General features: G+C 48.1%; 1 protein-coding gene across 4 annotated transcripts in view; it reads left to right on the top strand.

The window, feature by feature from the left end:
• ctnna2 (catenin (cadherin-associated protein), alpha 2) overlaps window positions 1-25,000 on the top strand; it is a 334,212-nt gene that overhangs the window by 186,933 nt on the left and 122,279 nt on the right. For all 4 annotated transcript variants that reach the window (XM_077015531.1, XM_077015540.1, XM_077015558.1 and 1 more), the window contains one exon: window positions 20,080-20,283. In XM_077015531.1, coding sequence (XP_076871646.1) covers window positions 20,080-20,283 — 204 coding nt within the window. The remainder of the gene's footprint in view (window positions 1-20,079; window positions 20,284-25,000) is intronic.

Genomic DNA, 25,000 nt, shown 5'->3' with positions numbered 1-25,000 from the left:
ACCTTTCCTCTCTGTGGCACCTCGTGGCCAAGGTTGTTCCTGCTGGGATCACAGGGAACAAGGGGGAGGGGACAAGGGGAGGGGACAAGGGGAGGGATCAAGGGGAGGGAACAAGGGGAGGGAACAAGGGGAGGGATCAAGGGGAGGGAACAAGGGGAGGGAGATTCACAGCCGTGGAGACTTATCGGGCTGGTGGGTCTCCATCACCCCTCCCCCCCCCCTTCTGCAGACTAAGTCTACAGCTCCTTTGAGCCCCAACATTGGCCACGCCCACACATACTCCCCTGCCACACCTAGTCACGCCCACCCCAACACCCATGCAAAACCCCATCTTGTATACACAGCCTCTCCATATGCCCTCACCCCCCCAACCATCCTACCCCCACCTCACTCCCATGAAGACCCCAACCCTCTCCACGCCCCTGCTCATGGCCTTGCACACACCCCCTCAACCATCCTACCCCCACCTCACTCCCATGAAGACCCCAACCCTCTCCACGCCCCCTGCTCATGGCCATGCACACACCCCCACAACCAACCTGCCCCCACCTCACTCCCATGAAGACCCCAACCCTCTCCACGCCCCTGCTCATGGCCATGCACACACCCCCACAACCATCCTACCCCCACCTCACTCCCATGAAGACCCCAACCCTCTCCACGCTCCTGCTCATGGCCATGCACACACCCCCCCCAACCAACCTGCCCCCACCATGGTAGAAAATGACTGTACAAACGCCTGTAATTAGGTACAGCATGGAACGTATAAAAATACCTGGTTTCCCAGGTCGACGTGTAAGCCGATTTTCCTGCAGTTACTTCCGTCATGTGAAGCAAACATGAACCTGAGTGCACATGCATTTGTCTTTCAGGGTCCTCTGACAAATCACCGTATTTGGCGTAGATTTGCCGTCTGTGAGTGTAACAACGGGCTAAATGGACATCCCACTCGAACACATGACTTCACACACCTGCTCCTAAGGAAACATCACTATACACATTCTCGCTGTATTCCAGCATAATTTCCAGGCCCAAAGTGTAAGCTGGGGCATAAAATAGACGTGCGTGTGTATCTGTGTGTGTAACCAGCCCATTGAATGGTACAAATAAACAAAAACAGTGCGCCTCTTTAGACTAATTAAACGAACGCTAAAGCTAACCCTTACTTTTGGACCGGCTTACGGCTCAACTAAAAGCGCGCACCAATTTGCAGTCATCGGAGCACGGGAGAGGCAGGTGAACAGGTGCAATAACCATGTCGCAGTTCAAAGTGACACCAGGGGGTGCTGGGAAGGCTGTGCTGAGAGGGGCCGATGTTATTACACTGGCCAAAAAAAATAGAGCCCCGCCACCACACCGCACGGTTTTAGTGGCTATAGTGGAGGGATTATGTTTGAAGGATTTTTATTTCATTTTTCTCGTCATCAAGGACATGAATGAATCAATTAATGCATTAGAGGTTTGGAATGGCATGCTGTTGACAGCTGGACCTTGAAACCAGAGTTACGAGTGTGCGTTTGAATGCTTAGCTCGCCGGCAGGGTCACCGTTACGTTAGTGTACAAATCACGGAGAGAACCTTTAAAAGGAACGGGCAAACTCGCATTAAAATCATATTAACAAGGACGGAGTCGCACGGAATAAATAAGCGACGTCGTGAAGGGGAGGGGGGAGGGGGTGCGGAGGCATTAACCCTCCCGATCCTAAACACAGGATGAAATAAACACCCCAGGACTGTGTCTGTTGGTGGGCTGCCAGCTCTGTGTTTTCTTTATTTCTTTTCCTCAGACTGCAGCTGTTGGGACTGCTGTTTCATTGAGCAATCAAAGCCACACAATTTATCTTCTGAATGAGGGCGTAAGGAGCGCGAACTCTCCGTTTGCTATTACCGCCAAGCTCGCTTTAAGCACAGAAGACGCACGTTTTTGGCGTTTCCGGCACTTTCTCTTCCTGATTAGCTCATTAACCCAAGGCGGTATCGGTCTCCTTTGATCCGTGGGTAAGCTCTGGTATTTTAACGTAGCGTGAATCCGTATGAAACTCCTAGCTTCTGACTTCTATTCACACTTGGTTTTGCATTTAGCAGTGTGTTTCCATAAGGCCATTCCAGTCATGTAGTTAATCCCTTCAAGGACCATTGTGTTGTGTAACGAAGTCTTTACGAGTTTTGCTGTGCAGTTGCTGTGGCTTCGTTCTTCCATTGTTTTTTTGTCTGTTGTTTGTGTGTTTTAATGACCCTTGCCGTAGCCCAATCCTAGCTCTGTATCTGCGAGTGGGGTAGGGGTTGCCGTGATGTTGCCACGGTGTTGCCACGACGCTCGGATTTGAAATGATGGAAGGGATGGGGGCGGTTGCCAAGTCCTCTGGCAGCGTGTCCTCTTCACCCTTTTGCATGGCGAGCTCTTGCAGGGCCGCCGTTATGACGTCAGGGCTTCGTGAGGCGCTGGTGCACGCAGGCAGGAGGCACAGCGCTGGAACACCTCGTCTCACCTCTGTGGTTCTGTGCACATCTCAGAGCGTGACGTGAGAACGCAACCACTAACACTCAGCTACATATTTGACTTGCACGTGAACAATCATATCTCTCTCTCTCTTTCTCTCTCTCTCTCTCTCTCTCTCTCTCTCTCACACACATACACTTGCTCCGTGGGCTCTATCTAGGGCTAGGGTTAAGGTTATGTTCTCTCTCTATATATCTCTTGAATGTTCGTGCTTTTTTTTCTTTGATTCTTTCTGGCTGTTGATTCATTTTTTCAAGTCCCCTCTTCATGAACAGAGTCAACATTTAACAGGCACTAACTAGGCCAGAGTTTGGGCTCCTTGTCATTTTGTCTCAGTGCTGTCATTCATCTTCACGAGTCTCCCCTCTCACGCACCTGTTGCACACACCTTTAGTCTCTACTGTACAGATGCACCACATCGACTTCAGTTGTGATATATATAAATACAATAAATCCCTGAAGCTATTTAGACCTGATATAATTTCTAGCTGTATATGAGTGAATGAATGAAATACTGAGGAGTTCTCTATGCAGTATCAGTGGGACAGCACAGGTTACCTGTGTGATTAGGGGAGGGGGGGGGGGGTAAATTATGGGAGCTGACAGTTTATGTCCTCACCTGGGAAGGTGGCGTGCCCTCTGTGCCTTTGTTACATGCACAATTACCGCCGCCACACTTAGCACTTTGCTTTCTCTACGACTGCATGCACGTGTGTGTGGGTGTGTGTGCGTCAAACTCCCCCGGGAGCAGAACATATGGCTGAGCGATGTGAAGCGATTCCTCGCTCCAACTTCCCCGAGGAGGGCGGCGTGCGCCGCTCACCGTTCTGTGGCGTTTGCTGAGTGGATTAGTGGGACGTAGGTTTGCCGGGGGTCTGGCTCTCCGTGGGCCTGCGTTAGCGCGTGCACACAGCCCAGCTGTGCAGGCCTGCCAAGAACCTCTGTCCCCTATGGATGCAAATTAGAGTCACCCGACACCCACGTTAACCGGGCCCTGCCTGGACCATCACCTGTCTGATGCACTTTTCTATTTTGGTTCATCATTATCTTCTCTCATTCCTCCTGTTTTCTCCCTCTCTCTCTCTATCTCTCTCTCCCTTCTCTTCCTCTCTCGCTCATGCACTTACAAGGGCTGTCCCACCTTTATTTCTGTCCTTCTCTTGCTCTGTCTCTCTCTCTCTCTCTCTCTCTCTCTCTCTCTCTCTGATGGGTGTTTGTGTCTCTCCTCCTCTCTGCCTCTCAGTCATACAGTCATTAGAAACCCACGTCTTTGTGTGGCTGGTTTTAATCTTCATTAAGGCCAGGAGTACACCATGCTTCAACCAGCAGCTCACAGGAAGCCTGGCTAAACCTGTCCTGAATAATTAATAACGCTTTCCCAGACCGTCGCCAAGGAGACATAGAATTGAATGGTAATTACATGTTTGTCGCCCTGTGATTTCTAATTATTCCCCCACTTTTTTGGTGGGTAATAAATAAATTCTAATGACTTTGGAGAGCAGGCGTGGTAATTATTTTGTGGCCATGTCGTTCCCTCCAGCAAGCCATACAGAGCCAAGACGTGTGCTGTGTGTGTGTGTGTGTGTGTGTGTGTGTGTGTGTGCTGTGTGTGCTGTGTGTGTGTGCGTGTGTGTGCTATGTGTGTGTGTGTGTGTGTGTGTGTGTGTGACTGAGAGTGCACTCCAGATCTGTGCCGCTTCAAGCAGGCCTGCCCAGGTGAGTGGGTTTCCAGAGTGCCCTTTGCTGGAACTCAGAGGCGTCTCACTCTCTGATGGGTGGAGTGAATGATCACCCTCCAGTGGGTGAAATGGATGATGGTTTCACTCTCCTGCTGCAAGACTGCTGTGGAGACTGAGGGATTACCGTGGAAATGTGCCCTGTCCAAACGCCCCCCCTACACAACACTCTTGGAAGTGAGTTATCCTCTACGCAAGGGCCAAATCAGACTCCCCCATCCTGCACCTCTGCAGCTGTGTTTATCAGCAGCCAAAATGGCCACTCTACTGGAGCCAAAATGGCCACTTTACTGGAGCCAAAATGGCAGCCTAATGTCCCTCTGATGTCGGATCTCGGTGTACCTGCTTTCCGCTGCCAGCTCCTTTCTGCCTTTTGTAATTTTATTTTTTTTTCTGTCTTTCTTTTTCCGTCTTTCTTTCTTTCTCTCTTTTTTTCGTCCCTCTCTCCTCCTGACGCAGGACTGGGTTCGCTGCTCCTCTGCCCCTCGGCCTTATCTGCAGCTCCCAGGTCCAGTCGTGCCCCGCTCTCTCTCTGCTCCTCCTCCTACATTAAACCCGCTCCGGCTCCCTTCACCCCCCCAACCTTGGCACGCCAGCCCGCCTGCTTAACACCAATCGGGCAGAGCTGTCTTAGTCTTAACTCCCCGTCGAGGACCCCGACAGGCCCCTCCCCACCTGGGCTTGGGTTTTGGGTGCCCCGTGCCCCCCCCCCCCCCCGTTTTCCCCCCGCTCCGACTCTGAGCGGTGAAGTGCTGCTTTCGTACAGGGGACAGAACTCCGCCCGCATCCGCAGTGCTGTCTCTCAGCACTCGGCGTCCCCGTCTGACTCTGCCGTGCTCAGACATGTAGCCCGATTCCCTCGAGAGAGCCCCTAGCCCCACTGGAGATTTATACACCTTTAACACCGTCTTTACAGGTAATGGAAGTCCACTAAAGTGAGACTGCTAATGGTCTCTCAACGGGCCCCACGGCTGCCAGACCCACGCGCTCTCCTCCCCGGTGATGGAATGACACCATTCGTCACCTCTCTCCATAAATCTGCCCTTGCTGACTCTCTCTTTCTCCCTCTCTCTTTTAACAGAGTTAGTTAAACCTTGAGCAGTCGTGCTAGGCATCGTTTTAAGATATAGCTGTAGCCGCTTGTGAGGCTGAAAGGGTGACGAATATCTGCAGAAAATAAGTCTTTCAGGTGGACGAATATCTCGGTGACCATAGCGCAAAGCTTTTGTTATGGCAGCAGCACTCAGGAGCTCAAAAAGTCACTTTTTTAACCACCTGGCTGCAGACCTGAACACTGGAAGGAGGCATCACCCAAATGGTCTTAATGTTTGGAGCATTAAATATGCAGTGATTTGTGTTCTTTGAAGCTGGGATGTAAATTTCTGGTCAATTATGCAAGGAGCAGACATTGGCCTGCTACGTAAGGAGCATTATGATGTACTGGAATGAGAAGGCCTGAGTGGAAAATTCCTCACCCCGATTCATACCGATCCAAACCAATCCCTGTCCAGCATCCATCTTTCTTTCCTCTCAGGAAATGCTTCCTTTCAAGTTTTTCATTTTTCTCTTCTAAACCAAATATAGACAACGCTTGTAATCATCTCTCCTCTCCTCAAGTAAAACGAGTGAATGAGTTTCCCCAGGGCGAATGGTTCTTACATTACCCCGTAATTCCATTAAGAGGCCTCCCGATCGGGCCCGCATTCAAACTCTTCTACGAGTGCTTCTGGGAAATGGCAGGGGAGGTCTTAACGATTTACCAGAAGGCTGCGTTACAGTAGGCCTGCACCTGCGCTGATCGCCCACAGCGTGGTCAGCCATCGCCCTTCTTGACTTTGGGGGGGGGGGGGGGGGGGTTCACCTCAGACGCTTGTGATGTAAGGGAAGGCAGCGGACCGGGCAGCAGCCAATCACTGCTCTCCCCTCGTGTCCTTTCCCGTCTGTCTGAGGCCGAGGCTCCATTTTAGGCTTCTACAGGGTGTCAGGAAAGCAGCACAAGTTCAAGAAAGCTCGTGTTTGTGGCAAACGTAGAACTCCTAGGCGAATATATCCGGTGACGGGCGCGTGCTGTATTTAGAAACTCTATTGAGTAGATGTTGAGTGGTAATAAATAAATAAATGCAAAAACAAACACCGAAAAAGCAAGAATCTTTGCTGAGTGGAGCGCATTCACTGTTGCATCAACCTGTAGAACCACAAGTCAAAAAATCAGCACAAAGGACCCTGCAGTAGCAGTAGCAACCGTCTCCTTCCCCCCTCCTCCCCCCCCCCCCCCCCCCCCCCCCCCACGCCAGGAGGAGCACCAGGCCAAGGACGCAGCATCTGTATTCACCGCAGCTTCAGCTCCGCACGGGCAGGTTACCCCGCAGGAAATGTGCAGTTCTGCTCCGTGACACACTAATGCCCTCATATGCGCCTCCCACACCGCCCTAATACTACATATCCCAGAATCCCCCGCGGTGCCCATCTGCTCGGCCTTCGCAGCCCAATCCCTCTTGACACCAGAAGGCCGTAGGGTTCGTCCCCTTGACAGCACAGGGTAGGGAAAGTGTCCAGGAAGGCAGAAGCCAGGGCTGGAGTGGGCGGGGCTAGCTAGCTCGCCCGATTCCTCCTCCAGCCTCGATACAAGTGGTCTTGATTTATGCCACTTTAGCGCGTCCCAAAAGAATAATAACCATTTTGCCATATGCCCATCAGCTCGTGTATGGATCCGTGCCTTATTTGAATTTTCAGTCATAAAGAGGTCAGTGAGCATCGCTGCGTCCATCTCCCCCGGCAACGGCCTGATGGCTGGATGCGTGTGTTTGGTTGCACTGGAGACGGTTGTTGCTTTGCGCTTCTTGATTCTGTGGCTGGTCCGGTTTCTACAGCGGACTGACCTTTTGTGTGGCGTTACTCTGGGCACGCGCCCACTTCGTCCATGAGACACTGACGACTCCTGCTATGGGGCGCGTTGTATGTCCTCGCGGGACGTCAGGGCGCGGGACGTCAGGGCACGGGACGTCAGAGCGCGGGACATCAGGGAAGCCGAGCGGGACCGATGGCTTCCGGAAGTGATCTGTTAGATGAGCGCGCTCATTCAAGAGAGACAAATGAAGAAAGAAGACCAGTAAAAAAGTCTCTGACGTGCCTCAGGGCTCACCCTTTGGCAACTAGTGCTATTTTTTATTTTTTTATTTTTGACAGATGTTCCAGTGCTGTTCCTGACACATGCATCTCTAAAACACATGAAAACATAAACTTTAATGTGACGGAGTGGAAGCGTATCCTAGCACAGCTTGCACAGTCGTCATTAAACTGGTACGGTGTATTAGAGTGTCTTAAAACACATCAGCTACCCCATGTTCATGGCAAGCCATATGGAGAACATGATTGGCTTTTCTCAGTCACTTGGGCTATGTTTGCTGGGTCTTTATGTGCTGTACGTTAATCTATCCTTACTGAATGTGTTTCTTGGGTTTTGTTTGTTTCTGGTGCATGTATTGCAGTGACAGCCCCATAAACATTATAGAAATGAGCTCTTTTCTTCTGTCGTGCCACCCAGAGCTGGCGCTGGATGGTTCTGATGCATGTTTCCACTTTTGAACTTTCTCCCTCTCATTCTTCCTCCCTGACATGCACAGAAACACACCGAGATGTGTCAGAATGTTGAGTGAGAATGAACTTAAGTAACCATGGCAGGAATTTTGTTGTTGTTTGAATGTGAGGAGACTGTGAAACTCTGCACTTTCATCTATCTCACTCTCTCCTCCATCTCTCTCCCTTCCTCCCTCTCTCTCTTTCTCTCCCACTCTCCCTTCCTCCCTCTTTCTCTCTCTCTCACTTTCCCTGTCCTCCCTCTCCCCTCCATCCCTCTCCCTTCCTCTTTCTCCCCTGTCTCTCCATTTTTCTCTATTCTTCTTGCATTTCCTTTGTCATCTTTCACTGGAGCCTGCGAGTGTGTGGCGCTGAACTCTCGGGGAGACATGCCCTCCCTGCAGGAGTCGTCCCAGCCGCTGAGGAACAGCTTGTGTTTCCTCTCCACCTGAATTCCACGGGTCCTCCCTCCATCCACACCGCCAGGATGGAGGAGGAGGGGTGGAGGAGAGGAGGGGAGAGGGATGGATTCGAGACAAAAGAGAGAAGCATGCGTTGCGTCTTTAACTGCGTCAGCTTTGGGCTCTGTGTGTCTGCATGTGTTTTCACGTGTGCCGTGTTTTATTGAGAGAGATCGGTAATGCGATTGGGTGCTGCGTAACTCGGGCCAAACACCCACACATTTTATTTACTTGGAGCTACTTCACCATTTCACTGCTACTTCCTGCGGCTCGTCTTATTAATTAAGCTCGTCACAAGGATCTGTTGTTCTACCTGTTCCTCACAGTTGAAAAAAAGAGCAATTTACTCATCAAAAGAAAGAAAGAAAGAAACCACAGGAAAGAAAAGGAAAGTGCAGTTCTTTATCTGGAATATCTGAATTATACTCTTGCTGTTGTGTTCCACAGATTGAACACTGGAAGAATAGCGTGAGATCTTGTTGAATCTCAGGACAGATAGACGTACAGCTGTTCAGACCAGCCGTGTCAGCTCCGCCTCATTCCTCCGCTGGGACACACATCTATTCCGCTAATTGAACAATGCGGGTATCCGGGGCTGGTCGGTGCCGACTCGTATCCCCTACCCCCTTGGCCATATTTTCTGCCATTTCATTTATCAGAGGAGTCTGAAGGGAAATCTAATGTCACTTCGAATGAATTGCTTCGGCATTCCCAATGGCGATCCCCCTTCTGACATGTCAGATGAGGCTATGGAATTTAGCAATTAGGGAAGGGAAATGTGTGCATTTTAAAAGCTGCACTGCCAAATCTGTCAAATGGGGTTTAGGTGGGACTTCGTGGCCACTCCTTGCATGGACAATTCCTCAGTATCCTCAGCTACACATCGACCTTCTGGAATTTCATGCCAGTCAGCAGTCAGTCAGTTTGCCACTTAACGCATTTTCACTTGAGTTTAAATACATCTTCCTGGCATAAAACAAACAAAAACCCCATTAACTATATCAGCATTACCATAAAATCATGTTCTTATTTATGTCGCACATTTCGAGCCAAAGTGCTTTACAGTTCATGGACACAATGTTTCCAGCCATCAGGGTTCTGTTCACCAGGCTCATTAACACACAAACGCATATTTACCGCACCACACTCGGCCCTCACAAGCCATTCGACATTTAAACCAGGCTGCTAGAACCGAGCTGTCCGCCTCCGTGCCCCTCTGACTCTGCTACAGTCCTTCCCAGACTCCCCCCTCCCCGTGAGATATTCTTTCTGCCTTCTGAGTCATGTCGAATCAGGTGTGCAAATGCACGGACCAATTTTCTTCTGTGCTTTGTGTAATCAGAAACGACAGCCAAGAAATAACCGTGCAAGCTCGTGTGGGTGGCCTGCCCAATAATGTACCTCTCCTTTCCACAGAGAGCCCTCCTGACCCTCCTCCGCACTGGAGATTAATAATCCTCTCCACATCGAACACGTGGAGTCTATTTGCATCCCTCCTGTCTGGGCACTGGAATGTTCTCAGATGTTCTTACAAGTATAATTTGTTTTTGTTTTTTTGTTTGTGTGATTAGCCATCATACACTCCACCACGCACTCCTGTCCTCCCAAAGGACAGTGTGGCATCTGGCGGATGGAGTCCGTGCCGGAACTTTTTCGGGAATTTGATAGGTCACGTCAGGGGAGCCTCTTATCTGGCTTGCTGGAGAGCGTGGGGATGAGAGCAGACTCTAGGGGGCGCAGGTGAGATGAAGAGGGCGGGAGAGGGCAGAGCGGGTCCCCACCCCCACTGCTGATTCATTTCCTGTTTAAAGACGGGCGCTAATGAGTTTGGAAGTAATGGACAGAGACCAAATCAGTGTTTCCTTCTGCTGGATTGTCAGCCACGCAATAGCAGTCACAAACAAGCATATCACACCTACACACCCACACACACGCACACACACACACTAGCATGCAGAGTACACTTTTTGGCTTTCACTCCAGGACTGGGTCAAATGTTTCATTTGCTCAGGGCTGTGACTCCGTTGCTTTCCCCCCATCACCCAAATGTTCTGTTGATGGAGCTTGCGGCCCAAACGACATCTGCACGTCTTCTGCACCTCTTCTGCTCCCCATCGTCCCACCTTCTAACTTATCTCGGCTCCCTCATACCCCCAGCACAGCCTCCACGGGCTGAAAGACGACTTCTGATGACACAACTCCGTGGCTTTTACAAAACAATGAACGGTAGAAGGATGGATGGATATTAGCGTTTGGTAGATACTTAATCATCTCGACTAGAAAATGGGTCTTCATGAAGTTTAAAGATCGCATCGTGAAAAATGGCTAAAAGTGCCAGTTAGCACCAGGTGTGATTGTCTTCAGCTGCTGTGGTGCGCAGGTGCCTGTGAGCCGGTGTCACCGGTGTGATGAATGGCTCTGGTCCCTCTGGTGTGTCCCGTCTCACTGCCCTCGATGGGCATGTACTGGGGCAGTAGTGCCAGAGACCTTCTACCAGAGTGCAGCTGGTGCAGGGGCCAGCCACCACCACGACATTCATTATGTGTGTGTGTGTGTGTGTGTGTGCGTCTGTGTGCGTGTGCGTGCTCCATGTACTTTGAATAACTTGTATAGGGCTTTGGCATCAATATGAATTTAGGCCGATGCCAGTTATTTATATATTAGCACTTTGTAGAAATGTAAGAGATTTATTCTGCCTAAATAATCTGCTTTAATATTGTGTGTGACTACACTGTAGATAGGAAGCGGTTTTCATTAACATTGATTTTGTTAAAGTATGAAGTAACAGTTGTTTGCTTTTTTCTGCTTTGTTCCCCAGTAAAGTGGGATTATCATGACTGTAATGGTGGTTGGGCAGTTCCTTCTATTTTAAAAAGGTTCTCTTTTAAATCTCTTCAGAATTCAGACTTCAGATTCAAAGATGGATGATTACATTATCTATTTAACCTGAACCTTTGTGAGAAACAGTTCCCGTCCAAATTCATTCAGCATTTAAGTGTTTCGTTTGAGTTTCGTTTTCTGCAGCTGCTGAATGTGGAATCTAAAAGACTACTGCACTGTGCTAGATGCTCAAATGAATGGGATTTGGTGCAGTTTTGATTTATTTATTAAGGTTGTTATTGTAGGTTAGCACTGAGCAGATCAGACTTGAGAGAGAGAGAGAGAGAGAGAGTGTGTGTGTGTGTGTGTGTGTGTGTGGGTGTGTGTGTGTGTGGGGGGTGTGTGTGTGTGTGGGTGTGTGTGTGTGTGTGTGTGTGTGGAGTGGTCAGTTTCGTGTGATGAAACTGCAGGTGAGAATAAAGGGGCATCATCGATTGTGGAGGCAGTGAGATGGAACAGAGTTCATCAGTCAGTGTATCAGTAAATGTAACAGGCTCCACAGCCAGGCTGGATAGGAGAGAGACGGAGAGAGGGAGAAAGAAGAAAAACTAGGAAGGGAGATGGAGGGAGAGAGAGGTGGAGGGAAAGAGGGAAATACAAATAACCCAGATCCTGGTCCTGTTACATCCACTCTGGGGGTTTTTTGCCCCCTTTTTCTCCTTTGCCTTTTGCATAAGGAGACGTGTCACAGTGTCCCGGCCGTCATGTTGTTATTAATCTCCTGTTCCCAGATTAATGACAAACTCACTGTGTCTTTGTAGGCAGAGCAGGCAGAGCATTAAACACAGCAGCACAAATCCTAGGATCATCCATAGAACATGTGCGCACACACACACACACACACACACACACACACACACACACTTCAGAGTTCAGCAGTAGGTTCAGACCTTGCTGCTTGTCTGAGGAGCACCCCTAATTCTCATTAGCTCAATCTCATGATCTGGCTCTGTGACAAACATGTTAGACTGACCTTTAGGTCAAGAATGCTATCTCAGGTCATCTCATTTGTTCAGATCTATGGCCTGCTCCCTATGTCAACTAGCTTAGGGGCAGGGGCCCTTTCACCCTGGAAGTGAATTATGCCTAGATGAGTTCCCATTGGCCACAAAGGTAATGTCACATCATTGTAAGGTCACGAGATTAACTTGATCCTTGAATGACCCGATGTGACGTGAAGACACCTTGTGACATATCCATATAGCTGAAAAATTACCACAGCAATTTTGTATTGTACACGTGAGGACATTTTTTGTGACAGTAAGGACATACAGTGTCACAGGTGAAACCTACTACCTTTATGTATCACCCCAGTTCCTCGCCACGTTTAATATGGCTGCCTGAGCTAACGTAGACTGCATGCTTTCAGTCTGTCAACCATGTACAGGGTTATTGAATGTCCAACATATATTGCAAGGTAGGAGATGAATTCATTTTTGCAGGATTTGCAGTGATTCAGTTGTCCTGGATGCGTTTGCCTGTTGTTAAGTTCAGGTTGGAGAGAGATGATAACTCTTGTCCTCAACAATAACTCTTGTGTAAAGCACTCTACAGACACCGCTAGCTGTCTGCCAGTGTTTATCCACTAAAGTCCGACTTAAACATGCACTTGTACAGAATTGAGGAAAGCTTAATCAGGATGTGGAGCTCAGCTGTTGCCAGGTTAAACTTGCCTGCGGCGATCTGGATCATGTTTTTAGCCAACGAATCCCAATCCGTTTACGTTTATAGCATTTGTCAGGTGTCCTTGTCCAGAGTAATTTACAGAATAGCTTTGTAGTCCCCATCGAAAACCTCATGCTAGCACAAATAGGTTAGTGCCAAGTATATTATCAGGCTAAAGCCCTGGATGAACTGGGAAAGAAGACTTCTTTTTTTTCTCTTAACAAAAAAACAAAACAAAAAAACCCCCACTTGTGTAGGAAGGGGGGGATCTGGGAGAACGTTGTGAGGTTGAAGACAAGCCGTGCGGCTGCACTGTGGATGAGACGCTGAGGGCACTCAGGGGAAGGCCTGCTGTGTTGAACCTGGGGTTGAGTCTGGCCCTGAGTAAGCACCCTTCCGTGAAGACCAGTGGCTGAATTTTCTAGAGGAGGAACCTCCATGATCCAGATCCCACTCAAGGTTGCGAGCCTCTCGGAGTGATCCAAGAATTCTCTGATAAGATCCTCATGTCTTGACTTGCGATATATAACAGCTAAATATAACGGCTCAATCTTGCCTGGATTCAGCTTCAAGTGTTGAGCTGTCACCCATGAAGAGATGTCTGCTAAATGTCTGGCGAGATATGAGCAGGAACCTGAGTGTAAGAGGGTAGGACGGAGATCTCTGCTGCACTGATGAAAATGAACCCAAAGCAGGTTTGTTCTGGTGACGTTAAAGGTGAGAAGCGTCTTGCCTTGTACCTTCTCCAACATGAAGCATGAAACGTCACGATATCGTGCAATATCGTGCAATCAGTCGTACAATGTCAGGTGACGACATGACAGTAGAGGGGCAAAAAAACAAAACAAACCCGTTTTCCTTCAAAATGAGGATCATAGCATTAATTAAATGGTATTTATAGCATAATTAAAAAGTCTGTGTAAATTACAAGTGAAGTGCAGTAGGTGTTTTGCATAAAAAAAGCGTGGAGCTGGTGCGTAGTGTTTCATAACGCTGGCTACTGGATCACACTTGAGTGGCAGCACTGTTGCCTTAGCTCGCTTTCCAAGTGAATCACCGTCATTCACACTATGAAAATCAAACCCCGCTTCTGCGAGTTTGTTTAGAAGAATGACAAACCACTCTACCCACTTCCATCCGTCTTAGCCGTCAGCACTGGTGTTGTGTTGCCTTTATATAGATATATGTAAGCTGCAGTAAACTTTCAGAGGCTTTTTGTGAATCTCGGACCAAGCCGTTCTATTAGACGCGTGTGCCTTAGATATGCAGATGACACATCTCAAAAGGACTAGTGGTTCGGTTTTAATGTTCAACATCAATCCTGCCAGTGGGAGGGAAGGAGGGAGGGAGGGAGGGAGGGAGGGAGGGAGGGAGGGAGGGAGAGAGAGAGAGAGAGAGAGAGAGAGAGAGAGAGAGAGAGAGAGAGACAGACAGACAGACAGACAGACAGACAGACAGACAGACAGACAGACAGACAGACAGACAGACAGACAGAGAGAGAGAGAGAGAGAGAGAGAGAGAGAGAGAGAGAGAGAGAGAGAGAGATCTAATGCAGTGTATGCAGACGCTGTTCTTGGGGGAAGAAACCTAGAGGGACCAGCAACCTCTCCTCCTAAACATGACCCCCACGACGCCCCCCTCCCTGTTTGTTCTCTCTCTCCTTGGACCAGGTCCTCTCGAGCCCCTCTCTGAATAACGATGGGCCTTATTCCCTATGGAAAGCGTGTTGTCTACCCACAATCCTTCAAGGCAGCTGTTCTCACAGAGGTCATATGCGACACCAATGCCATTTGAAAGCTGAATTACGAAGCTCCTGTTCCATATTATCGGCTCGTTATCAGAGGGAGATGGTCTTTGCGTTCAGTCCGAACAAAATCGCAATCCTCAGTTGTGGAGAAGAGTCCATGTCCTGGTCTCTGGTCATGCCCACATGGCTTTTACAGACATGCCATCACACTGAAACACTGATACTGGTGATATGAGCAGTGATGGCTGATACGACCGAAGTGACGACACTGATTTTCATAGCATCTCTCTGATGTTTTATGGCTGTGATATATGCCATTTAGTTTGTTCCCACAACGGTGTATATATTGCCAGAACATATACTGGATGTGCTCCAAGTTACGAATCATAATGACAAGGTGGTAAATGGGATTGTCCTTCAGAAGGTACAGTTGGATCCAAGATTCAATTTAGCTGGAGTTTGGCACAGGGACACTTTTCAGTACTCAAGAGAACAATTTAGCCCCAAACTGCTTGACTAAGCTCCTTTGACAGTGTTATAAACACCTGCAGCATATTGTTCCTCTGAAGACTTTTTTTTATTTCTTCAAAGTTAAACCCCTCGTAGTTGCAGCAATAAAGCACAGAGGACCATATTAATTGAGTCAGTGATGGGTATCACCCTTGTAAAACTTTTTGTTATTTTCAGGATCAAAACTGGGCTTTAGTAAAGTGCAGCCCCCCACCACCCAACTGCTGAACCAGGCTGCGACGGTGCACCCACAGACATTTTGACTGACTGACTCGGCTTGCATTACCCGTGATCATAAACATTGGGGCTATTCGCTTCATTGTGAGCTCTTCTTTCAGACAGCCCGATATCGACCTCTATATGCAGCGGGTGTGTATTTCACCCGGGCCAGTCTGGAGTTTACCTGCCTGGGCAGGAGGTAAGTCAGCAGCCTGTCATGACCCTTCACTCTGGGCCCCTGCCTGGTGTCCTCGCTTTGTTTTTTTGTTGGGTTTTTTTCTTATTTTTGTATTATTTTTGCTATCAAACATATTTTATTGACGAGTAAAAAGAAAGAGAGACAATGGCAGTCCCGACGGGGCCTTGCAGACTGGATCAGGGGCGTCTTCTCTGTTCTGTCTCAGTGATTGGTTTCTGGTATAGCCCAGAGTCGGAGCCTATAGGGGTGTGTGTGTGTGTGTGTGTGTGTGTGTGTGTGTGTGTGTGTGTGTGTGAGAGAGAGAGCATTTATGCATTTTAAGCATGTTTTTGTTGAAGACAAAGATCAATTGGCTAATGTATGCATGCATACCTTGTCCTAGCACTAGATAATGTGTAGTCTAGCAAGTGTCAAAAGGACAAACGTATATGATTTGTCATGGTGTGGTAATATATACTACAGGGCATTTATACATTTGCAAAAAAAAGAAAAAAAAGTGACCTGATTACATTTTTTTTACCTGCACGTAAGTTGTTAATGTTTAATGTTTCAGCAGTAACATACTTTACTTAGGCAAGCCAAACCTTCCCTTCACCTTCACACGTGTAAGTGTAATCAGGTATGGTCATCCACCTTACGGATCACGCCACTTTCATCTCCCTTGAAGTGACTTTGATTAGTTCTCAGTAGTCATACATTTAAAAGGGAGACTGTGAGCGGGAAAAAAAATGCACCTTGCAGATCTCCAAGACGTTGCGGAAAGGCGCAAGTCAGGAGATTGAACAACAAGAACCCAAAGAGCCCATGCGTAGCCCCCATGTAGAACATTACAGAAGGGGCGGGAGATCAGGCTGGTCCACGCTGGCTGAGAGGAGGAGCACTAAGTCGTGGCAGAGCCACCGGCGACCCTGGAAGAGATGCAGGCTATTGTGTGCATGTGAAAACAATATTCAACAGCTTTTCAAAGGCTTGTATAACAGAGTGGTGAGAAAACGCATTTGTGTGGCTTAAATGTTGTACTGAGATGGAAGAATTCTGTGAGGACTTGGAAAAACGTTCCTCCGAGTTATGTGGAGTTTGTAGAGACGCTCTTCATACAGGACGTTTAAAAACGTGCTACTTTATTACCATTTATACCGAAAACTGCAAAAAATGGTCTGTTTTCCTCTTTTTCTTTTCTAGATGTAGGGTGCTAAAAGGTGATTGTTTTGAAAGGGCGTCGCGGTGACGTTCTCCACCCACTGTGAAGCATCTGGACTCTGATGAGGACTGTATACATTATCTTTAACATAAGCCACTCTCTCTCCACTGTTCTCTCTCACCCCTCCTAGATGTTATTACTTTGACAGCCTGCTGCTACGAATTCCGTTAATTCAGCCAGCATCTGTCTTGCTGTTGCAGAAACGCGGTTTTAAAAACACATCCAACTCTTTGTAAGGCCGCTCGGATTTGAGGAAGCACGTGGACTGGACTGGCGGTACTGATGCTGCCGTTGCCAGGCGCTGTATTGCAGGGGCATCACTGTGGGCTGACAGGTGCAGGCGTGTGATCACTTACACCAGGAGGAGGCAGGGCTGCATCAAAGCAGGGTGGCACCGAGCAAAGTGGGCTTGTTCCTGGCCCGTCCTGCAAGACGACGGAGCAGCTGGCCTGTGTACAACTCAATCAGAAAGCTGGGCAGCCATGTGCCAAGGGTCCTCTCCACTTTAATAAGCAGCCACGGCTGAGCGCATGCCGCTGCATGGACACACACACACACACACACACACACACACACACACACATTAGAGATGGACCAGACGGACAGGTGTTCAGTACTGACCGGTGTAGGTAGCGTGGAGACTGGACCCAGCCAAACGCTTTACTCTGGTTCTTACTTCCTCCCTTACTTGGTTTTCATTCTGTTCATCACTCCATGTGTGTTTTAGGCAGCATTCTGCTTCTCTCTCTCTCTCTCTCTCTTTCTCTTTTTTATCTCTCACTCTCTCTCTTTATCTCTCTCTTTCACTCAGGCGCTGATAAAAAGTAAAAGTAGGTTATGCTTGATGCACTTCTTTCCTGAACACACACCCTCTATCTCTCACTCCATCTCTCCATCCCTCTTTCTGAGTCTGATTGTTCTGTCTTTGATAAATATGCCTTGCGGTGTGACTGCAGTAGACACCTGCCTCTCCCTCTTGCGTGCCCCGCTCCTAATAGACGGACCGCTAGCACATAAATAACTCCGCTGCTCTGACTCCTAGCTGCTGTGTCTCATACGTATTCAGTGTTCTCATGGTAAGGCTTGCTGTACAAATTGGTAGCCAATATAAATGTCATTTAGCTACGGGACCATATGTCTAAAGATATGTAGTCTTGATTGAACTGTCGCCTTCTAACTTTTAAAATCTTCGATCCACTGATGGTCTTTTTTTTTTATCATTTCAAAAAGAAGCCTGCACAGATGACCACGACACAATTCTCCTGCTGCTTCGGAAATCTATTAATATTATAAAACGTTTTTTAGCAAATTGCACTTTAGCGGCCACAAATCAAAGTGGCAGCTTATTGTGACGGTCCAGCAAACATTGGTCCCTGAACACCCGGCTGAGTATTACACCCGACTATTACACCCACCGCCTGCTCACGCCCGTGTGCCTCCATCAGAGGAGCAGGTGTGGTGAGGGCTCACACCGCCCATCAGACAGTAACCACACCTCCCACAGTGTAGCCCCCCCCCCCCCCCCCCCCCAACCCTGCGGCCAGTAAGAATAAAGCCTCTCCATCACATGCGCGTATTGCTTGAATACACAGCAGGACCTTGTCGAGGGCTTTGTAGGACATTGGCTTGCATGTGTTACATGTGAAAGACCTGGGGGGGGGGGGGGGTTCCATGTGCGTTCATCTCTGTGTCCGGCCCGCTCAGCCTTCCACACTGGCCTGACCCGGCCGCAGACCCGACCCAGCCGGTAAAGGCTTTGACGCTAACGGACCCAGAGACCCCTGCGAATGGCTCCTCTGTATTTACACTCTACCATGACGTGGGATTTTATTCCTGCTTCTATTCACCCTCCCTGCCTTCATTCACAGCAAACACCACAACCTCCTCGTGACCTCCTGACGCCCGGCTGGCTCTGCTCCAACCCGTAACCCTAAATGCAACATTCAGCAAGCCCACTGGGACGTCATGGTACACCACGGGCTCACGTCTCATATCAGTACATTTGTATTTTTTTTACGCAGTGTATAATAGCAATCGTAATGCATTTGGCTTGCAGGAAATGGAAAAACAAGAATTTTTAAATTATATGATACTGATAACTCCATTTGCAATATGCACAATATGCAGATTCACATAGTGTAGTATGTTATGAATCACGCACAACATGAACTAACAAGCTAAAATCGATGAATTTTAATTTGAGTTGGTCTTTAAAAAGATTTAAAGTTAAATGTGCTTAGAGAATGTCTGGAAAGGGGTTTGTGCTTTTTGTGCAAAGCCACATATCATGTAGAGAGTTTCAACCCAAGTGTCAAACATAAAACCTCCAACCCTATTAACACACACACACACACACACACACACACACACACACACACACACACACACACACACACACACACACACACACACACACACACACACACACTCTGTACTTCTCATGGCTCCCCTCTCCTTGTACTGCTATTGATGGCATATTCACAGTGTACTACCATAAAACAATATCACCACCATCAATATGGTAATTCCTCCTGCCTCGCTGTAGCGTGCGTAAAACCTCTATTTTGCGGCAAACTTTGGAGCTATAAAAGCACGAGGGCCAAGGGAGTCTACGCTGGGCCCTTAACGGGGCCGTTAAGCCCCTGGAGCAGGTCTAACCGGGACCTCGCCGCTCACCTCCAAGGTCACCGTTCCGTCTCCCAGAGCCTCCGGGCACCGGGCCACTGCTCCGGGCCGTCTGCCGTGAGACGGCTCGCCAGGCCACAGTCATTAGTTCGGGTCCGATGGCATCGGGGTTTTATTGCCGTGACTGCGTTTCCTGTGATGTATGTAACGTTCGCTGTGTGATCTACATTACGAGGGGAACCTTCTGGATATATTACATTTTTGCACTTGCTGTACACGCTGTCTGGACTGGAGGGTGGTTGGTTCCAGCTCGGGTGAACCAGTGAGAAAGGAGCTTGTTGAAGGTTGCTGCATATTTTCTCACCATATAAGAGTTTATTAGTGAAAACAAATCACAATAAGTATAATTATATTATAAGTATACCTTATGGGTTCATAGGGTGTACTTGGGGAGTGGGACCTTTTTCAATATTGATTTAAATGAAGGAAAATTAATTCTGGCTTCACTGCGGCTCGCTTAGGCCGATATCATTCGTTTATTTATTTTTGTTGTTGAAAGAGGACCCATTGTTGTCTTGAAATTAATAAAAATATATTCTTTTATCTCAGAATTTTTGGTTGAAACTGAATTGAAGTGAAAATGCGATAATGCGAGAATACATTACGATTTAAAATTTAGACTTATCCCATGTGTAACCTTACTCTCTCTCTCTCTCTCTCTCTCTCTCTCTCTCTCTCTCTCTCTCTCTCTCTCTCCCAGAACAAGATCATTCTGGACCCGCTGACGTTCAGCGAGGCCCGTTTCCGCCCCTCTCTGGAGGAGCGTTTGGAGAGCATCATCAGTGGCGCCGCCCTCATGGCCGACTCGTCCTGCACGCGTGATGACCGGCGTGAGCGCATCGTGGCCGAGTGCAACGCCGTGCGCCAGGCCCTCCAGGACCTGCTCAGCGAGTACATGAACAACGTGAGTCCAGCGTTCCTCTCCCGTTCCTCCGCCATCGCTCTGGGGTTCCTCTTGCGTTCCTACACCTCTCCGTCAGTGTCACCTAGATTCTCTGAACCACACAAGAACATCTGATGCATTAGTCATAACCCACCCGGAGTTCACAGTGCAGCAGGTTATCGAGAGTTTCTTGTCTTATTTGTTTCCTTGAGCCATCGCTTTATAAAGCCTGATATTTAAACAGTGCCATTTCAAATAAACAGTTCGGCGTGGACGCAGGAAATGTTTGCCTTGATGTGCAATATTTTTGGTGTTTGTTGGCTGCAAATATTTGATCTCTTGCTGACTCGCTCGACCCAGACGTGAACCGAAGCTGTTGAAAATGACCGGAGCAGAACCTTTTCGTCTGCTGCAGCCGCACTGCGTTTACTGTGACGTTTGTGTGTGAAATTGCTTCCGGGGGGGTAAAATCATCATTGCTGTGTATCAGAGATTTGGCCTGATACAGAGATAGTTTCTCTTACTTGTATAACTTGTGTTCATGCTGTGCACACGTGCTTACTAAGAGGGATGCTTTGTATGAAAATGCTAATGAATAATTAATAGCAGACTGAATTAATAATGAGCAAAGTTTTACAGAAGTTGCATCACCCTGACTGGCTGCCACTTACTGCTTTATGTCTGTTCTTGGTGGATTTTTTTTTTTAGTGGAGTTTTCCTTAAGGCGGAGGACTAAGTGGAGCTGTTTCCTTAAGGTGGAGGCTGGTTGTATGTGCATTGTAGGCAGTGGTTATTTCAGAATGCATGGCAGACAGCCTGGGTATGAGGATGTCTAGTGTATGTGCACTTACCCAAGATGGAGCTTGTGTTGTTGTTTTGAAGTAGGCGAGAAGTCCAGAGATATGGCACCTTCCTACCTTCTTACAGGATCAATATCAGTTAGCATAAATTAGCATATTCATAGTGTGTCAGACAGACTACGTAATTGCTTTGTGACTGTATGGGTATTAATACTTTTTTGATTTTTTTAAGGTCTCACGGACTCAAACTGAGGGTTTAGATTTTAAACTGTGTAATCTAATAGTGTGTGTGGGTGTGTGTGTGTGTGTGTGTGTGTGTGTGTGTGTGTGTGTGTTCCATTCGGAAGTGGGCAGATCTAGTAACGTCAAGCTGTCTCACATTGGTAAAGGTTCTTTTGCGGAGACACTATGAGATGATCAAAAGACTTTTCACAGCCGTAATCGAATGTTAGTTGGCCAGGTCAAGGCGCCCCTCCCCCGTGAGGAGACGAGAGGACATATTAAACACACTCTGTCATTCACTGACTGTCTCCTTGGAATCCAGCTGCACTGTAAGCAGAAGCTTCCTTTTTTCAGCGAGGTGTCGGCTGGTTGTAACGCTTCCGCCGCTCGGCGTGTGGCTTTGTCTTGGAAGCTGTATGGCATGCATGTAAATGAGCTAACGCACACGAGCTTGCACTGACGCTCTCTTCACGCTCTCTTCACGCTCTCTTCACGCTCTCTCTCGCTGTCTGTGTGCGATGTTGGAAGGGAGGGGTCCTGTTTGACCCCCGCGGGCTGCCTTACTGTTGTTTGGAACAATGGGAATTTGAAACAAGTAAGCAGACATAAATGAAACGACTTTAAAAGCATAAAGGATACCCTCATCATACCCTCAATGTCCAAACAAATAGCTCCACAGGTGTCGCTGAGAGCAATCCCCGTTAAACACACAGGTAGACACTTCCTCGCTCGCTTCAGTAACACGCCACATCGGTAACACGCCACATCAGTAACACGCCACATCGGTAACACGCCACATCGGTAACACGCCACATCGGTAACACGCCACATCGGTAACACGCCATATCGGTAACACGCCACATCGGTAACACGCCACATCGGTAACACGCCACATCGGTAACCCTCCCTCCCTCATTTTGTTAATGCTGATGGTGTTACTGCAGCTTTAATACATGCTGTAACTCCAACACACTACAGCAATACTCCAAACACTGCTGTAAAATATTTAGTACAATCCAATAAAGGCAATCGCTACAATAAAGAGGCAAGTAATGGTATAATAGTCATATTGCGCAACACCTTCTGAAAATGGACTTGTGGTACAGTGAAATACTGGAATATGGGCACAGTGAGACTAGCAGAATTAGGCCTGTTGTAAAGGGAGAGCCCTTTATATAAAGGTTTATAAAAGAGTGTTAATTTAGGCTGATCTGAGAGCAGTTTTGCAAATTCTTTTTTAATGGATTCATATTAGAATTTGTGTTGGAAAGGCATATTCAACCCTCAGCGTGTTTTAAAACCCTGTGACGTGCAGTCACTGGTTCCTTGGTGGTTTCAGCCTTCTCCACTGTCTGGTGATGCTGGAACAAGCATAAGGTGGGGGTAAAGTGGGGGTAAAGTGGGGGTAAAGTGGGGGTAAGGTGGGGGTAAAGTGGGGGTAAAGTGGGGGTAAAGTGGGGGTAAGGTGGGGGTAAAGTGGGGGTAAAGTGGGGGTAAAGTGGGGGTAAGGTGGGGGTAAAGTGGGGGTAAAGTGGGGGTAAAGTGGGGGTAAGGTGGGGGTAAAGTGGGGGTAAAGTGGGGGGGGGGCAGTAGTTATGCACAGAGCTCTATTTACTTCACCCAAAAAAAAGAAAACACCCAACAAAGGTAAAAACTCTGATGGGAAATTACACTGTAAGACTGCTTCTCGCCCCAAGCTCCGCCCCATCATCCCCAAACCCTCCACAAGCTCCGCCCCACCAGCCCAACCCCTCCCCTCCACTGTCAGCCGCTGGACAGCAAACTCCACGTGCTTCATTAGTTCAAGGAGCGACGGTTTGAGTCCGACTGCTCCGGGGGGGTGAGACGGATCCCTGGTTGCGCGTTTACTAAAGCTGGAGGACGAACTACAAGCAGGCGGGAGATGAGACGAGTCGAGACGAGACGAGACGAGACGAGGTAGAAGGCTTTTCGCCTTCAGAGGGTGATGGCTCAAATCTCATTACCCGGTCCGGGTTCATGGTGAAAATGAAAATCGACCTGACCTGAAAGTTTCGCAAGATTTCTGATGAGTTTGCAGCTTGCATTTGAATAATTGGGCCTTTCTCAATAATTTGTTTTACAGTGTGGGAATAATTAATGGCGTCCATGTCGCTGCCCAGCCAGAGTGAAATAGATAGCGCTGCTTAAATTGGACCTCCAGTAATAGTTTTATATTTCCCCCTGCCGCAGGTCTACTCAAGACTCCAGCATGTGATTGTGGGCACAAGGCCTTCTTTGAATATTTAACGATCCGCAGCCATAATTGGCTGACAGCAGCGTGCGGGCGCCGCCCACGCCCAATCAAATCCCTGCGTAAGCCTCTTTGGGGGCTCTTCCTGCAGGACTAGGGGCAGGGAGGCGGGGTGATGTAGAACGCTGACACTCCTTTGGTCTGTGGCTCATTTCGTTTTAGGTGCGGCACTTGATGTCAAATCTGCATCTTGGTCTTCTTTTGATTGGCTGACTGTGACCGTCTGGGTGGAGACAAAAAAAAGTGTCATAGACAAGTAAATCCTTTTGACTGCACAAATGCATCATATCTGCCTGATGTGATGCTGTTCTAGCAGTTTTTAGACAGAAGTCGCTTATGTCTGGCACTAATGAGATGAAATATGAGTCATTCTGACACTGATGGAAAAAAATGCCCAGAAATATGTAAGTTTATGAGTTTACATTTAGATTTCCAAGTCTTGGTCTAGGCAGTAATCCACATAATGCATAAAGACACATAACCCAGCTAAAGGCCTGTTCCCATAGCCATTATGAAGTGTAACTTTTTACTGTGTGTTAAAAATGTTGGAGGTACGCCAACACCAGTGCATTTCAATCCCTGATTGGAAGCTAGTTGCAGCAGGCTGGGTGCAAGGCCTACGTCACGTGAACTGTTGTATGAAGACAGGGAGCCAGGAGCTAGGGTTTGGGGGGTTTGGGGGGTGTGGAGGGGTGGGGGGGCATCTCCAGGGAGCGTGAGCCTTGCATTACATCACACGTGACAGACTCGCCTTTTTTTGCCTGTTTTGAAAGAGACACATTAGAGCTTGGCAAATTAAAGATGGACCTGAACCTTACTCTACGGATGCTCAGAACCCGACAGAGTCTGTCACCGTTGGCAACATGCTGAGACTTAGCCTCTCTAAAGGGGCTAATTATACTAAATAGAGATAATTAATAAAAGTTTATGTATATGGCAAATATGATGTGTATGATATATATATATATATATATATGTACCGGTATATATATGAACCAATATACTCACACACACACACACACACACACACACACACACACACACACACACACACACACACACACACACACACACACACACACACATATATATAGCAAGGTGCAAATGTTCTTGCAGAAATGTAAAGGGCAGTGTTTGAGGAATGGCACTGGAGGGTGGTGAGTTTCTTGCACCTTGCACATACTGGGCTGAGTGTTAACATGGCCACGCTTGCTCGGGGCTGGCTTTGTTCTGGTTCTCTCGTCCGTGTGCCGCCCTGACACGCCGCCACTCCACCCTCTAAATCTCTGTCAGCTTGGAAAAAAGTGGAAATTTCAGCTACTGGCACTCTGTGGAAAGCAAAGATCACAACAGTGACATTTTCAGAGTTGGTGCTCAGCGTTCAACACCGACGTTTTCCTGCAGAAATGATAATAGTTCAGATTTTTACTGGAGGGCTCTTTGA

The sequence above is a fragment of the Brachyhypopomus gauderio genome, chromosome 1 (assembly GCF_052324685.1).
Source record: "Brachyhypopomus gauderio isolate BG-103 chromosome 1, BGAUD_0.2, whole genome shotgun sequence".
Lineage (NCBI taxonomy): Eukaryota > Metazoa > Chordata > Actinopteri > Gymnotiformes > Hypopomidae > Brachyhypopomus > Brachyhypopomus gauderio.
Note: the sequence above shows the minus strand (reverse complement) of the source record. Positions and strands in the feature narration are given on the sequence as shown.